At 44.7% G+C, this 16,373-nt stretch overlaps 1 protein-coding gene across 1 annotated transcript in view; it reads right to left on the reverse strand.

The window, feature by feature from the left end:
- Positions 1 to 5,827: 5,827 nt before the first annotated feature.
- The window catches only part of snx19a (sorting nexin 19a), a 37,494-nt gene continuing 26,948 nt past the window's right edge, over positions 5,828 to 16,373 (reverse strand). Inside the window, exons 11-13 of the mRNA XM_063203501.1 lie at positions 13,744 to 13,928; positions 8,863 to 8,950; positions 5,828 to 7,570 (exon numbers count right to left, since the gene is read on the reverse strand). Of these exons, the coding sequence (XP_063059571.1) occupies positions 7,441 to 7,570; positions 8,863 to 8,950; positions 13,744 to 13,928 (403 nt within the window). The 3' untranslated portion in view covers positions 5,828 to 7,440. The remainder of the gene's footprint in view (positions 7,571 to 8,862; positions 8,951 to 13,743; positions 13,929 to 16,373) is intronic.

Here is a 16,373-nt window from a genome sequence, read left to right on the forward strand (position 1 = left end):
AGAGCGCAAAGCTGTGTGCCATTGCTGCCTGCCTGCATGTGCGAGGAGTCACGAGCCAAATCAGCAAGACTTAATTCTACACAGACAAAAACAAATCCTTAAGCAATGAGACTTTTGGCTTTGTATTGCACTCCGTTTGAAGCTGACATGCTGATCAGGTAAAAGCTGCAGTGTTGCTCTCCACACATCAGCAGTAAAGCTGGGGTATTTTTTACCCGATGAAAGGGCCTTATTGCCCATATCAGCACATACGCAGAAATAAACATTTTCTGGGGTTTTTAAACCCTGAATAAAAACACTCCTCTACTGTAAACACAGCATAAAAGCCGGATAAAACCCGATATAATAGCCTGCATTAACCAAACAAAATGTTTGTAATGGCATACACATTTGGCACACACTTTTTTGCTTTTACTATGATCCGAAGACCAACATACATACACATTTATTAGAAAATGAATGCCATATGACTGAAATGTATAGTTGGACAATTATTACACAATGTGAATTGTAAGGCATACAGGTCGTGTTTATGTGTGGGAGGGCCTTCCATACGTGTGTTTACACACGTGGCAAAATAACAACATATGAATTTGATTAGTCCATCAAACATTTGAGCGTTATGCATAAAGGAATGAAAATAACAATAAAACCTAATCTAATTCTACTCATATGGGCCTCTTTGGTGAATTTTGCTTTGTCCCTTCACTCCTCCACAGGGCTGGTTCAAGGTATTTGGGGGCCCTAGCCAAAGAATGACTTGGGGCCCTTTCTTCTTTTCAAATTATTGGGGAGGGCCTCACTCGGGAGAGATTTCAATGGCAATGTCATTGCACTTTTCAGTCATTGCACTTGGGGAGGTGCTGCCACCCAAGTTGGCATTAACTGTCATTTCAATACAAATGCATAAGCAGCCATTGGGACCCCCATTTCAGTTGGGGCTCCTTGGCAATTGCCAAGTTTGCATGGCTTGCCTGGTTATAACAGGCCTGCTCTTCCACAAATCCTTTGTGCCAGCCTTGTCTTTGACAAGACAGCGTAGACGTAGAGCGTCCACCACGTCTGGGCCCAGGGCCCCCTCATCCAGATTAACGTGGACATCATAGGGCCTCACTGTGCCCGCGAGCCCTCTAAAGGAACAGATCCTTCAAGATATTGGACATTTAAAGCCATTTCAGCTAGAGCAATGGTGACACAACAGTAGCAATCGTAAAAAAACATATGGTGCTGTGACTGGTTACGTAATGATGAAATGAAGAGGGAAAATGAAAAGTACACGGAGTAATAAAAAGAGAGGGCATTGTGTACAAAAATTGTCTGCACAAAATCATCTCTGTATTCTTCATTTTAGAAGAAGACCACAGCCCAAATGAATGCATGTCAAAATGCCATAGAAAGTACATATGCTGAAGAAATAAAAACAAACACCCAGTTTATCAGAAATAAGAGTTTGTTCTCTGGTCCACCATACATCTTTGCACAACCTATCCTTGTTTCTGGTGGCGCACTGCACATAGTCTCTCCTTCATGTACCATACATTAACAAAGATCGACAGCCAACTCAGTGAGACTGTTCAAATGTATACTGTAGCTTTGATTTACTTGAGCCCTGGAGCAGAGACGGCCCATTAAGGCACCTTTATCATCCAGAGAATGAGAAACGGCCGCTGGCCAGCGCCATTACATCACCCAGGGCTGGACGGGTAGTCTGGCACATAGGGCATTTTCCTGGTTGGCCAACTGTCCTCTGGCGCCAGTGCTCTTAGGTATTTTGATCGACCCACTATAAAGAGGGGTCAGCCCATTGGCACATATTCAGTAAAGACTGTAGACCTGTGGGAGGGGTCGGGGTAAGTCCGTTTAAGGCCTTAAGGCTGTAAGGCTGTTTTTTGATCCCAGTCCAGTCCTTACGTCCCCCCGCCCCACCCCTGCTCAGCCTCTGTTTATGTTAGGGCTCCGGTATCACACTACTACTTTCGCTCTTCTGTGTGATCTCTCACGGGACAGAAAGTAGGCCACACGGACATACTGTACCTTACTCGTCTGTGATGACTCGGCTGGCCTACAAGGGCCTGGACAAACATACTGTAAATGAACACGCGGAAATCTCATCTTGTCTCTCAGGCGATGTTGAAACTTGGTAATCTGTAGTCCGTGTGTGTGTGTGTGATCATGTCAGCGTGCACCTGTGGAGCTGTGGCCATGGACTGTGAGGGCTCTGTGTAAATTGTCCCAGGCCTCTCTAATGATCTCTAATGCAGGTGTGGGACATAGTGACCTAGATAATGTGGAGTGGGCCTCAATATATATATATATACAGCTTACACAAAGGCACACAGAAATGATGAGTAGCCATCTACTTGCAGTAACTAATGAGGGTCGTGTAGTGTAGTGCAGTGGTTCCCAACCTTTTTCTTAAGGGACCCATGTTTTTACTATTGTATGCTTTGGTGACCCAACCACGCGAGCGCCCACACGAGACGGAGTCACAAGATGCCCTCTGTTTCCTGCGAAAACGAATTTTAGTTATTTTATTCCTCAATTCGTCTTTGGTCAAATATAGAATAAATGTTTAATGTAGCACTTACAATGTGTTGCTTCTATACATTTATTAGTTAAATGCTTTGTCTTTTATTCAACATGGGCTATATTTAAAATGAAACCCCTTAAAATCAAGAGGGCTCCGCGACCCCCTGTGGATCTTTGGCGACCCATAAGGTGGGTCCCGACCCATAGGTTGGGAACCACTGGTGTAGTGTATCTCTAATGTACAAACCTAAAGAGGCTGACGTGTGTCACCAATTCCAAGTGATGGGGATATGTTCCTACTAAGCTAAGCCTGTGATGTGAGAAATGTGACATTTAAGGATCATGACGATAACCATGTAAGCTTATCAGCTCCATGTAAGGTCAAATTCACGCCAAGGCATCGCGGAACGGAAGCGAGACGTGGCGTGCTCGGCCAGTCCTGTTTAAAAAAAAAACCCACAGCCACTTTGCCATTCATTTGAATGGGACACCGCTGGCCACTGCCACCCAAAATCCGCTCGAGTTCTATTTTCCAAATGCAGCGTGGAGCGGAGCTGGCTCCCGCGCTGCTGACGCCCGACTATCGCCGGTTTCTGTGGAAGGACAGATATGTTTCCATGTATTTTCACCACCGCCGTGCATTCTAAAACTGTCTTTACATGTAAACGGAAGGCCGAAACCAATGCGTTTTCAAAAAGATCCATATACGTGTAACCAGCTTCTAATGGCGCATTCCAGACCCAGTCGAAAATAGTAGGAGATCGCACTTACGTGTACCTACCTGAATATTTCAGCTCCTGTTCCTGACAGTTTAAGTGGGAGTTCTACAACCATAGCAACCACTGCAGTTTAGCTGACTTCAGTGAGGTGCTTTGATATGAGCCAAAAGAGCTATAATAGCTATTATTCAGTCATATGTTACATGTATGTTGACACAATATCATGTCATAAATAACGTGAAAAATATGTTGAGTTAAAATGACTTGTGTTTGGAACAGCTGCACTAAAGAGAAATTAAGTTTCACTTATTTATTGACATTTTAAATAGCTGCTCCATGGGCACTGTCATTATCATCCGACTTCAATTTAGAGTTAGTTTAGATTGGGTCTGGAATGCGCCATAAGTCTTCAGGTCTCTGATGCAGATGTGGGTCACAGACAGTGACCTAGATATTTTGATTGGGCCTCAATCACGCTAGACATGACCACTGCAGACAGGACGAACACAGCATGTCACCTGTCTATTTGATGACGATATTCTATGTGATCAGATACCAAGCTAAAGAAGATAAGCATTTGTCACCAGTTGAAAGTAATACAGAAAGTGTGCCTAACCAATCTTATCTTATGTACTGTAAAGTTTCTCAGGCTTTAGATCTCCAATGCAGGTGTGGGACACAGTGACTGAGATAAGTCGAGTGCCCCTCAATCCCTTCAGACGTGTAAACACACAGACAGAAATGATGAGTTTGTCATCTGTCTACCTAGCCCAGAGAGGTCAGACGATGTCATGAGTGTAGCTGATGAAGATACAGTAGTATGTTATCAGTTCCAGGTGACAAAGAGTGTTTATCCCACTAAGATAATCTTGATGTGAGAAATGACATTTGCTGATCATGATGATGGCAATGTAAGCTGAAAGGCTCCATGTAAAGGGTCTAAGTCTTCAGGTGTCTGATGCAGATGGGGGACATCTAGTGACCTAGATATCTGAGTGGGCCTCCTCAATCACGCCAGACATGACCACTGCGGAAAGGCTGACTATGCCACCTGTCTCTACCTAATGAATTATTGTATGGGATCAGTTACCAAGCAAAGTAAGATATTGTTTGTCACTTGTTCAAAGTGATGAAGAGAGTGTGGCTATACCAAACTAATGCACATCGAAAGTACATCTACTAAGTAGATCTAAAGAGCAGAGCATGTATTAAAACTGAGGAATGTAAGAAATGTAGCCTTTGATGACGACAACGATGATGATGATGATGATGATGATGATGATGATGATGATGAAGTAAAGGCTCCATGTAGGGTATCACACCCTGCAGACTTCTCCAACTACCACAACCTGCACTGCCTTCTTCGTCCATCCTCGGCGTCCTTGTGGATCTTCGTATTTCACCATGGCCTTTTCATCGCCGCCCCCGCCGTGGGCTTCCATATTTCTCCACTAATGTGAACGCTCCATACCGTCATGATGGACAAAAAAGAACTTTCCATTGCCGTTGTGTTGTGTTTTAGTCTCTGTATGTCTTTGAATGTCTGTTCATGTTTTTGTTTTATGTTACATGTTCTGTAAAGCGTCTTTGGGTATTTAGAAAAGCGCTATAAAAAATGATGCATTATTATTATTATTATCTATAGTGTGGAAGGGACATAGTGACCTAGAAAAGAGTTGATGCTCTGTGGGCCAGAAGAACACTAGGACATTAGCTCTGCAGAGAAGATTTATGTAGGACGCCCGACTACCCAGTTGATACTGTAATGTCCATGAAGCTAATGAAGAAACCATGCTGCTGTCAAACAAATATTTCCACAACTTCCACAACAGATGGACATCAAATTTCAAGTGTATGGTATATATTGGGTTGCATGTAAAATTATTTGATGCATTTGATGATGGCAAATAGGCCAATGGTTGTTCATACTATGATTATGGCTGTTGTTACAGTATTATGACTCTTCCTGAGAGGACATAATGCTCATCAGTTTTTTTTTTTCGTGATGACTTTTTTGAATGGGTGGACTGATTTTCAACAAATATTCCTCTAATACTCTCTAATATGCAAATAATATGGTTAAATTATGGAGGCCAACGCTTTCAAAGTGGTCAGCTTTCACCATGGCCACTTAGGCATCACAATCATCGTGAAATTCTGTTTTCATTGTTGTCATTATGTTCATAGCAATAATGAGATATCCAAGTCTGTGAGAATGTTCAGATATTGATTTAATTAAAATACTCTACATTCATGAGTACAAAAAACTGATATTGACCTATTGTGCAAGATATGGCACGTTACACTGTACAATGTCAATTTTCTTCTTGGAGCAGGCGTCACTCTTAATTATTAAATCTCTGAGGGTGCTGGCCCAAATTTCAAATTCAATGTTTCAAGAAGGAGGCCGCACCTTGCATAGTAGTGTTTTTATTGCACAGACGCGTTTCGGCGTGTGCCTTCTTCAGTGTGCAGTGTGTTCTTTGCACACTGAAGAAGGCACACGCCGAAACGCGTCTGTGCAATAAAAACACTACTATGCAAGGTGCGGCCTCCTTCTTGAAACATTGAAGTTACACTGTACAGAAATAATGGTGTGTAGATACATACTGCTCTACAAATGCACAGTGCAGTAACTAACATTGAAACTGAGAAAAAGGCGTTCAAAGTTTTGGAATTAGGTTGGATATTGTAGTTGCTGAAAATTTGAGAATATCTCTAAAACGGGACACATTTGGACCATAAGTCTTTATCACAAGATAAAGGAGATCTTTTGAAGACCATTTTCAGTCTAAACTTGAATTTGACAAAATGTGCTTTTTGTGGCAACAACTTAATAGCAACACAAACACGTGATTGCCCCCAACCATCCCCAGATTTCACAAGGACCTCAGAGAGCTACACTGCCTTGCTTACAAACAGTACCCCTGCACGTGCCATCTGCACATGACGAAAAAACAACAACATGAATTTCATCATCCTTGGAGTGCGTTTTGTTGACCAAACTCTGTGTCTAGCCACACACACACATACTGTAGACAGTGCATGTGCCAAGCTGAACTCTCATAAACTCCAAATAGCAGTGATTCTGGGATAACGCAACAAAATTTGGCTGAAAGCATTCCCACCTGGTTTGACGCACCTGTGTAATAATTAACCTATGCAAGTTCTCACATCCTCTTGCAAGCATCACCCCAACTGAAATAAGCATGTGTTGCCGACACAGAAGTACATTCTTCACAGACCATAACGCAGGACTATGCAAAAGGGTGCAGTGCAGTTCTTAGCTGACCTGGTCTATCCATACTAATTTCATTCCTTCATTTCATTTCATGGACTGCCATTTATGCGTGGCAAGGACAGGATAGTTCTTCGCAACAGTGGTGAGTGTTTTTTTCTTACTTGAGAAACCAGTGGAATCTTTAATCGCCTCCAGTTGCCTGACAAGTAGCAGACCCGCTAAGTGGTTGGTGTACTGTCCACACAGTGTGAGAGTACATGAGCAAAGGGTTTATGGAGATGTTGCGGTTCTCTCCGCATTCCTGGACAGGTTGTGCAGGAGGGATTTCACATTAGGCAACTCAGGGATTTACCTTTACTCTCCAACAGTGGCAATGCTCTATATTCACCACCTGAGGTTGCTGGTTATTACTTGGGAACTTCATGGAGTCTGGAACGAGCCTTTTTCATGTAACGTCAGACACCCTCAATGCATTTGAAGCAGGACAAGTAGCATTCGGTGGCGTAGATATACGCATACAAGCCATTGTTTCCTCTCTGAAATCGGTAGTCGTACGTATGTATACAGTACGTGTACTTGTTTTGCTTCAAAATGGAACTTGGTCGATGTCACTGCGAAAAAGGTTAATCACATCAAACTGCCCAGAGCGGTGTGACAAAACGGGTACAGTATGTGGGTCTCCACACAAGGTGTCTGTGGGCTGAAGGAGTTCATGGAGATGTTGCGGCTCTGACTGCGGCTCTCCACAGGCTATACAACAGCGACTTCTCGTCAGACAGCTCACCTCCAGACTGCAACAGTGGCCATAGCGTTTTCAACACCACCGAAGAGTGGTTCTTACTCCAGGATCACATGGAGTCTAGAATCGCCTTTGACTGCACAGACTGTTGTGCCGAAATGGGTGACTTGGTGCTCACAACTTTGTGTGTGTCTGTTAGGGGAGGGAAGAGTTCATGGGGATGTTGCTGTCTTCTCCCCGTCTCTAGACAGGCTGTGTAGGAGGGATTTCTGGAAGGCCTCGTCAGACGACTCAGGGATCAGGAACTCCAGCACCAGATCAAAGATGCAGTAGACCAGGTGCCTGAACAACATATGATGAGATGTCAAAAGGTTAACTCACTCACACTCTCACACACATGTACTGTACGTACTCACTCATTCATACATACACAAACACACATGCATGTGCACGCACACACGCATGCATCCACGCACGCACGCACACACATACAGTCACACACGCGCACACACTTTGAGAGTCAAAGAAACACTGGCACGCAAACATACAGACAGAGACACACGTATGCAAACACAGACACACACACACACACACGCATGCACTCACGCGCACGCGCACACACACACACACACACACACACACACACACACACACACACACACACACACACACACACACACACACACACACACACACACACACACACACACACACACACACACACGTATCTGTAGCTGTGGCCACACACACACACACACACACACACACACTGAACAAATGCACACACAGGCATTCAGACATGCAAATACACACACACAGAGGCATGCAGACATTAGGACTTACAGTACATTAGAGCTTACAGAACAGTACACGGCGAGCTGAGTATACCCACAGACAGACAGATGGAGAGAGCGAGAGAGAGAAAGGGAAAGAGCGAGAGAGTGCATACTGCAACTCCAGCGAGGCCTAAGCGGTGGCTGTACTTTTCCTCCATACCAGACATCCTACATACCGCGCTGACGTGAGCGACGCACATTCATCTTGCCGTCTTTATGTAATAGTTTTTAAGACAAAATGTGGGTTGGTTTTCAAGACCCGGAGTGTGGTCCCTGTTATGTAATGGTCTGGGGTGTGAATGAGTGGTCTTCAACACTGGACACTGAGTGTGCTGCACAGTCTGTGCACTAGGACTGTGACGATACTGAATGGAATCATGATTAATCGTGACACTGTATCGCAATGCAAGGGCGCAGTATCATGATGTGTCCTTTCAAAGTTCTGTTACCCTTCAGTCCAAAAAACAACCACATGATATGATGTGATAGTGCTTCCAAGCATCAAATAATCATCATTGTTATTATTTGGAAACTAAATGATTAGCCTTTTGCAATCTATTCTACGTATAAACTATCATAGTTTTTATTTATATTTTTATTGTACAATGTTAGCAAAGTTGAAAAAAGAAAATGAATGAAGTACATATCGCAAAGCATCACAATAATACATGTATTGCAATGCATCGTGATAGTAACGCATCGTGGCATGAGTATCGTGATGCGAATCGAATCGTGAACCCCTTGCCAATACCCACCCCTACTGTGCACCTGTGTGGAATGACTGTAAGAGGGGATTACCTGTTGATGGTGGGGTCCTGTAGGGATCCCAGCACATGCTCCAAGCTCAACCTGAACTTGTCTGAGCCCAGCATCTCAGAGATGAAGTCTGCAGAGACACATGCATGCAGACACAGGCAAACGTGCACAGCACAGCATGCACAGCAGACATGCACAGCAGACACAAGCATGCAGACACACGGACACACACAGACACACACAGACACAGACACACACACACGGACACACACAGAGACAAACACTCAGACACACACATACACTGTAAACCCAGACATCAAATGTACTTACCAAGACTAATTAAAATGCACTAAAAAATAGAAGTTTGATGGCATTTCTGAAGAATACTGAGTATTGACAACTTATTTGAGGAAATAGTTGTTCAGATGAATATGTTTTAGTTGAATGGATTAAATTCATAAGTTTTGGTTATGACCCCGCCTCTTTTTCTTCAGGCTGCACCAACTGGCCTCTACCCAGATGTGGGCAGTTGAATGTATTCCTGCAGTGTGTTTCATGTTAACAGATCGTTTCAAATTTCAACTGACAATATGGCCACGCTGCAGCATCCAATTTTAAATCAGAATATTGCCACCTAGTAAAATTATGCTATCTTGTGAAGTGCCATTGCACAATTGAAAATCAAATGCTGCATGACATAATTGACATTGCCTACCATCAACCAGGAACAATGGTAGTGCCCAATCAACCTGTCAATTAGTACCTGCCCTCACTTGAGTACATAGGACTGTTACAAGTTCATTGAATTACTACCTGCAGCTGCCACATGCCTGATTACTCTGGTCACATGGTTAACTTTCACCTCTATAAAAACTCAGACTGTCACAATGCTTGAGTTGCTTGCCTAAATGACTGGTTCGCTGGCTCTCTGTCCGGCTTGTTGGTTAGTGAGCTAACTGACCGACCAACTGACTGTTTGTTGGCCAGCTGGTTGGCTGGCTAACTGACTCTTTTGGTTGACTGTATGGCTGGTTTGTTAGCTGGCTAGCCATACAACTGACTTGTTTGTTGGTTAGTTGGCTGACTAACTGAGTGTTAGTTGGTTAGCCGGCTCTTTGGCTGGCTAGCTGACAACTGACTCTTTTGGTTGGCTGGTGGACTGGTTTGTTGGCTGGCTAGGTATTTAGTTGGTAGTGAGTATTGTGGTAGCAGGTATCCTTTTTGGTGTGTTGCTTACTTGACATTTCAGGATTGTCTAATTATGCTCAACTAGAGTATTCTATGCACACTGGTTAATGTACTATCATCCAGGAGATTACAATAATTAAATGGTAATAATATTGCACATACTGCAGAAACTTGAATTTCTCAGTGGTTATGGATAGTTTGGTCTATTAATACAAGAGAGCAGTGTGATGGACTGGTTCCATGCCACAGTTGTCTCAGTCATGGTGAGGAATGGGAGGTGCCACAATAACATGGTAGCTACCTCTTTTGTGGTGATGAATGGAGGGGCGAATGATGGTAAGTTTAATCGACTGGGAATTTAGTACATTAAACTGGGAATTTTGCATACAATAACTATAGATAACAGTTACTACTGTGGAAGATGGTAGGTTTAATCAATTTGGACTTAAGTACATTTAACTTAAACTTTTACATATAATGAGTATATACAACAGTTGAGGTCACAAAAGATTGTAAGTTTAATCATTCATAATTACTTAGTTTTTCTAGGGCAACCACTTTTCTGGGTTTTTGTAAGTAAACTCAACTTATAAGGTTTTACAGTGTACACACAGACACACGCACACGCACACGCACACGCACACGCACACGCACACACACACAGACATACAAAAGGAGGTGATACAAGGTAATATGAAAAATAAAAATATACATGCCTTTATCTAAATATTATACTGTTATCTATCTTACACACATGCACTTTAGATAGACACAGCTATACACACAAACGCACACACGCACTCACACACACAAACACAGACACACACACAATGAGGTGATACAATAGGTAATGCAATAAATAAAATATATATCCATTTATGTAACTATTATGTATCATAGAGACATGCACTGCAGACAGACAGACGCACACACACATGCACACACCTACACGTATACAATGAGGCGATTCAGTAAGGTAATGCAATAAATTAAATCTACACACATTTACGTAACTATTGTTTATCACTTACATATTTATAACGATGCATCACATTTATATCTCATATGGGATGTCTCTGCTCTTGTGGTTTTAATAAGGAAATTGCATAATATAGGAACACCCATATATTCCACGACGCTTAATAAATACACTTGGCAATGACAACTGTTTTTGCACTAAGTCAAGACTGAGAAATAGCTTCATCTAAAAAACAATCCCCCTCTCCTCCGCACACTGCACTGTAGTCCCCACATCCTCATTCCAGAGTCTTTGTTTAAAGAAAAGAAAACTGACATGCTTTTGGGGGGGATTCACTGCAATTAGTTGGCGGTTAAATATGCAAGCGTTTTGTTTTTTTCAAGGAAAGCAACATAAGCACAGACAGCCGCAGCGAGGCAGCATCTTTAAGCCTTCACTCACTGTCACCAATTAGGGAGTGACTCTTCCCTGAACTATAAACAAAGTCTTAGCAGCACAAATCAATTGTTAAAAGTTATTGGCACACATGTCTTGCTTAGTACGTCTCTGCTACCTGAATGACACGTTGTTGTTTTGATTGACACCATTGTACAACACAAGCACGCACTCACACACACACAGACACACAAATGTTGAGATCTGACAAAAGGCATTCAGACAACATCTGGCTAGTAGGGCTTCGAGTCATTAAAGAGATACTGTTTTACAAGCGCCTGCATGAAGGCATGTGCATATTTTGGTGCGCGCCCCAAAAGTTATTAAACTGTCTCTGTGCAGGCTGGCGCTTTTTTGGAGGGAACGGAGGCAAAATGATGTGAAATCACAACTGTAAATCCTCCAGACACAGCTCGGCATGTTGTGGTCTGGAGGCTGGAGGGGTGCTGAGGCTGGAGGGTGTGGGGTAGGGCCAGTGGGTTGGGGATGAGGATGATGGGTGGTTTGGGTGGGTAAAGGAGGCATGCTGTGGTCTGGAAGCCTCTGGAGGGAGGCAGGGCTGGACGCCGGGATGAAGAGAGTGTGGACGGTTGGAAGAGAAGGTCGGAGATGGGGATGAAGGCAGTGGTGTAGTCTACGTAGAACGCAGGTATACAGAGTATACCCACTTCTAAATTTCTGGGATTTCAGTATACCCACTTAAAATTGATTGATCCATTATTTAGAATAGGGCAAATATATACAGTATACCCACTTCAAAAAATGCTCAAATATACAGTATACCCACTTCAAAAAAGTAGACTGCACCACTGGATGAAGGGAGCTTTGGGCTGAAGGGAGGCTGGAGGCTGGGGCGGTAGGGCTGGAGGACTGCTACCATACTGGACATAAACTGTTTGAGCTGCTGCCATCAGGCAGGCGTTACAGGGCTCTGGGTACAAAAACAAACAGGCTAAAAGACAGTTTTTATCCAAAAGCAATCTACACACTCAATTTTGCACAGCTGACTTTTTAAAATCTTATTTATTTTTTATACAGTATATATATATAGGTTCTTTGTTGATTTTTAAGCACCGTGAGCATCTGCACTTTACCAATTTCGTTATACCTGTACAATGACAATAAAGTTTCATTCATTCATTCATTCATTCATTCATTCATTCATTCATTCATTCATTCATTCATCCATAGAGATGAAGATGGTGTGGGGTAGGGCCAGTGGGTTGGAGATGGGGGGATGGATGGTTGAGGTGGGGAAGGGAGGCATGTTGTGGTCTGGAGGCTGGGGGATGTGGCGAATTAGCTGGAGGCTGGGGGATGTGGCGAATTAGCTGGAGGCTGGAGGGAGTGGGGTAGGGTCACAGGGATAGGAGTTGGGGATGATGGGTGGTTTGGGTGGGTAAGAGAGACACGCTGTAGTCTGGAGGCGAGGAGACAGGGCTGGAGGGCGGGTGGAGGGATGGGGATGGAGGGTGCAGGGTGGGCTGAGGAGGACAGTGTGGGCTGGGCTGAGGGTTGGAGATGGAGAGGATGTGTGGTTTAGGTTAGCAAGAAAGGGACGTTGTGGTCTGAAGGGTTGAGGGTGAGGTTGATGGGTGGACTGTTGGAAATGAGGATGGTGTGGGTTAATATAGGAGGTTGGAGGAAAGGATTTGAGGTGGGGATAATGGGTGGTTGGGATGGGGAAGGGATGCACTGTATGTTTTGGTCTGGACCGGAGGGTATAGTGTGCATTATGGAGGTGGGGATGGGGCAGATGTTAGGGTGGGAGGTAGTCTGCAGGCTGATGGGCGTCACAGGGTGATGGAGGTGAGGATGGGGCTTGTAGGAAACAAGGTACCGTAGGCTGGAGGGGAGTAAATGTTCTGCAGCCTTTTGAAGACTAAATTGGAGGGTGAAGGTGCGGACAGTGGGAGGGAAGGTCACCCCACTTTGTACACTTGTGATTTGTGTGTCTAAGACCTCACGTGTTTATTTGGGTGGGGGGATATATGTCTGTGTGTAGTGTAGTGTAGTAGTGTATGTGTTCTGTGTGTGTGTGTGTGTGTGTGTGTGTGTGTGTGTGTGTGTGTGTGTGTGTGTGTAGTGAAGTACCACTGTGTGTGTGTGTGTGTGTGTGTGTGTGTGTGTGCGTGTGTGTGTGTGTGTGTGTGTGTGTGTGTGTGTGTGTGTGTGTGTACGTGTGTACAGTGTATGTGTGTGTGTACAGTGTGTGTGTGTGTGTGTACTATGTGTACAAGCAACATGTGGGTATGTAAACACAGCACATGTGTGTGTGTGTACATGTCTGCATGTGTACAGCGCATGTGTCTGTGTCTGACCTGGCAGCGTGTGTGAGAGGCAGTCCAGGCAGTGCTGCCGCGTCTCCTCCCGCTGCTCGGGGCTCCTCTCGGGCTGCTGCTCCGCCGGCAGCTCCCCCCCGGGCCACACCGCCTCCTGCAGCACCCGCAGGTAGATCACCCAGCACGGGCCGCTCGTCAGGTGCCTGATGCCCACGTCCAGCCAGCTACACGGGGAGGAGAAGAGGGAAGACACAAGGGGCCGAAAACACACACTTGCTGTTACTAATTAGTCCTCGTGTGACCCCAGGCATATATTGTTGAGCCTTTTCCCCCTTTATTTAAAAAAGAAAATCCTGATATGAATTTGTCAACCTGGTGTGAATTTTGTAAGGATTGGCCAATCTCTACAAGAATGATCAAATCAGCAAAATATTCCAATGTGGCTGCTGGCTGCTGCAGGTGTGTAATGCTCACTCACATCCAACTAACTGCACGGGGAGGGGAAATGGTAACACAGGGGTCAAAAACGTACAAAGTACTAGCTGTTAAAATATTTGGTAAATTCCCTTTAGAGGTTTGGTTAGACCATGTTTTACATAAGGCCTACTGGATGTTAATCTTAAAATGACTTCATTATTGTGGGTGTATGTGTTGCAATGACTTCCTCAAACCCTACACAGTGAATTTTCCCCAATTCCTATATACAATCTAAGGCAATCAGAGTCAGAGTCAAGTGCAGGTCTATTGACTCCACCACTGTATTGCCTACATACAGCCTCCTGCGTAGGAGGTCAAACAGGAACACAGAGGTCAAAACACACCACTTGCTGTTCATTAACTGGTGATTCCCCTTTAACTTCACACTTCACTCTGTCTGACAGTGAACAGAGAGGTCAGGCTAAGCATTCCAGCAGATTTGTTTTTTTCCCTCTTCAAAGTGTGTTTTGACCATTGCCGTTGGCCATGCAAAAATGTGTGTGTATATGCCTCTATGTCTGTGTGTGTGTGTGTGTGTGTGTGTGTGTGTGTGTGTGTGTGTGTGTGTGTGTGTGTGTGTGTGTGTGTGTGTGTCTGTCTGTCTGTCTGTCTGTCTGTCTGTCTGTGTTGTGTGTGCATGTGTGTGTGTCTGTGTGTGTGTGCGCGCATGCGTGTCTGTGCGCTGTGTACGTGTGTGCATGCCTGTGTGTGTATGCGTGTGGATGCAGCCATGTGCACATCAGAGTGACGGGCCAGACGTTTTGCAGTCGACCTCCAGTTCACTCTCTCAGACAGACGATCAGCAGGGGCCCTCGGCCCCACGAGCCCCGAGAACGACTTAAGTTTAAGTGTCGACACACGTAACCTCGACCACATACACACTCGCGCGCAAACGCACACACACGAAACACACACACGGACAGGGGGGGTCACCCAAATCTGACAGGATGATACATAACACAGCTCTGTGTTTGTGCCGAGACCTTGGGCCCCGACCCCCGATTGCCTGTTTGGTTGAGTATAGAAACTCTGCCTGGACATCCTCAGAACTGAGATTACACCTGGTCTGGACCGGGCCAACAAAAGGGGTCGGCCATTTATGGAGTATACCAGGCCCGCACACAAACCGCTTCCCCAGTCCTGGAGGGGGTAGGGCTGCTCTTGTATTTCTGATTGGCTCACTCCACTGTCTACTCTATAAGGAAGACTCTATTGGAACTGTCGGCCCACCGGGAAGATGCCCTGTATGCCTGATGACCAGTCCGTGCCTCAAGTTCACGATGCGCTTATAGGAATGTGGATGGACATTTCATGGTGGAGGGAAGAAGGAGAAGCAGACCACCACGGACTCGTAAATTCAATTTAGCAAGGAGGCAAAAGCAAGTTTCCGTATACTGTGCGGTGCGCATTATGCCTTCTCTGAACTCGAATTTTTTGTTGTTGCTGCTGCCGTTACAATGGGGTGCTTATGCAAGATTTTGACATCTCCAATCCACCAAATCTGATAGAGGCAAGACAAGACCAGTGAACATTAAAATAACGTAGTGCAGATGTTGTTATGCAATGTGGAGGATTCCTTCAAAATGACTTTGAAAATTACAAGAGTCCGTCTCCTTCAATCACTTTTGTGATCGCTGTTGCCCAACGACTCCATGCAAATCTGCATGTCTAATCTAATTACGTTTTTAAACTGTTTTGACTTCCTGGTTTTTGGGGGTCAGACGTGCTCCAAAGGATCTATGCACGTGCACCTTGAGGGGTGCAGAAAAGGGGGAAAGAGGAGAGGAGATGAGAGGAGAAGAGGATGAGAGAAGAGAAGAGAAGAGAAGAGAAGAGAAGAGAAGAGAAGAGAAGAGAAGAGAAGAGAAGAGAAGAGAAGAGAAAAGAAAAGAAAAGGAGAGAAGAGAAGAGGGGGAAGAGGAGAGGAGAGGAGATGAGAGAGGAGAAGAGGATGAGAGAAGAGAAGAGAAGAGGAGGAAAAGGAGAGAAGGGGATGGGAGAGGAGAGGAGAGAAGGGGAGATGAGGGGAGGAGAGGAGAGAAGAGGAGAGAAGAGGAGAGGGGGAGGGGAGAGGAGAATACAGGAGAGAAGAGAAGAGAAGAGAAGAGAAGAGAAGAGAAGAGAAGAGAAGAGAGGGGGAAGAGGAGAGAAGAGAAGAGAGGGGGAAGAGAAGAGAAGAGAAGAGAGGGGGA

This window comes from Engraulis encrasicolus, chromosome 7 (genome assembly GCF_034702125.1).
Source record: "Engraulis encrasicolus isolate BLACKSEA-1 chromosome 7, IST_EnEncr_1.0, whole genome shotgun sequence".
In the NCBI taxonomy this organism is placed as follows: Eukaryota; Metazoa; Chordata; class Actinopteri; order Clupeiformes; family Engraulidae; genus Engraulis; species Engraulis encrasicolus.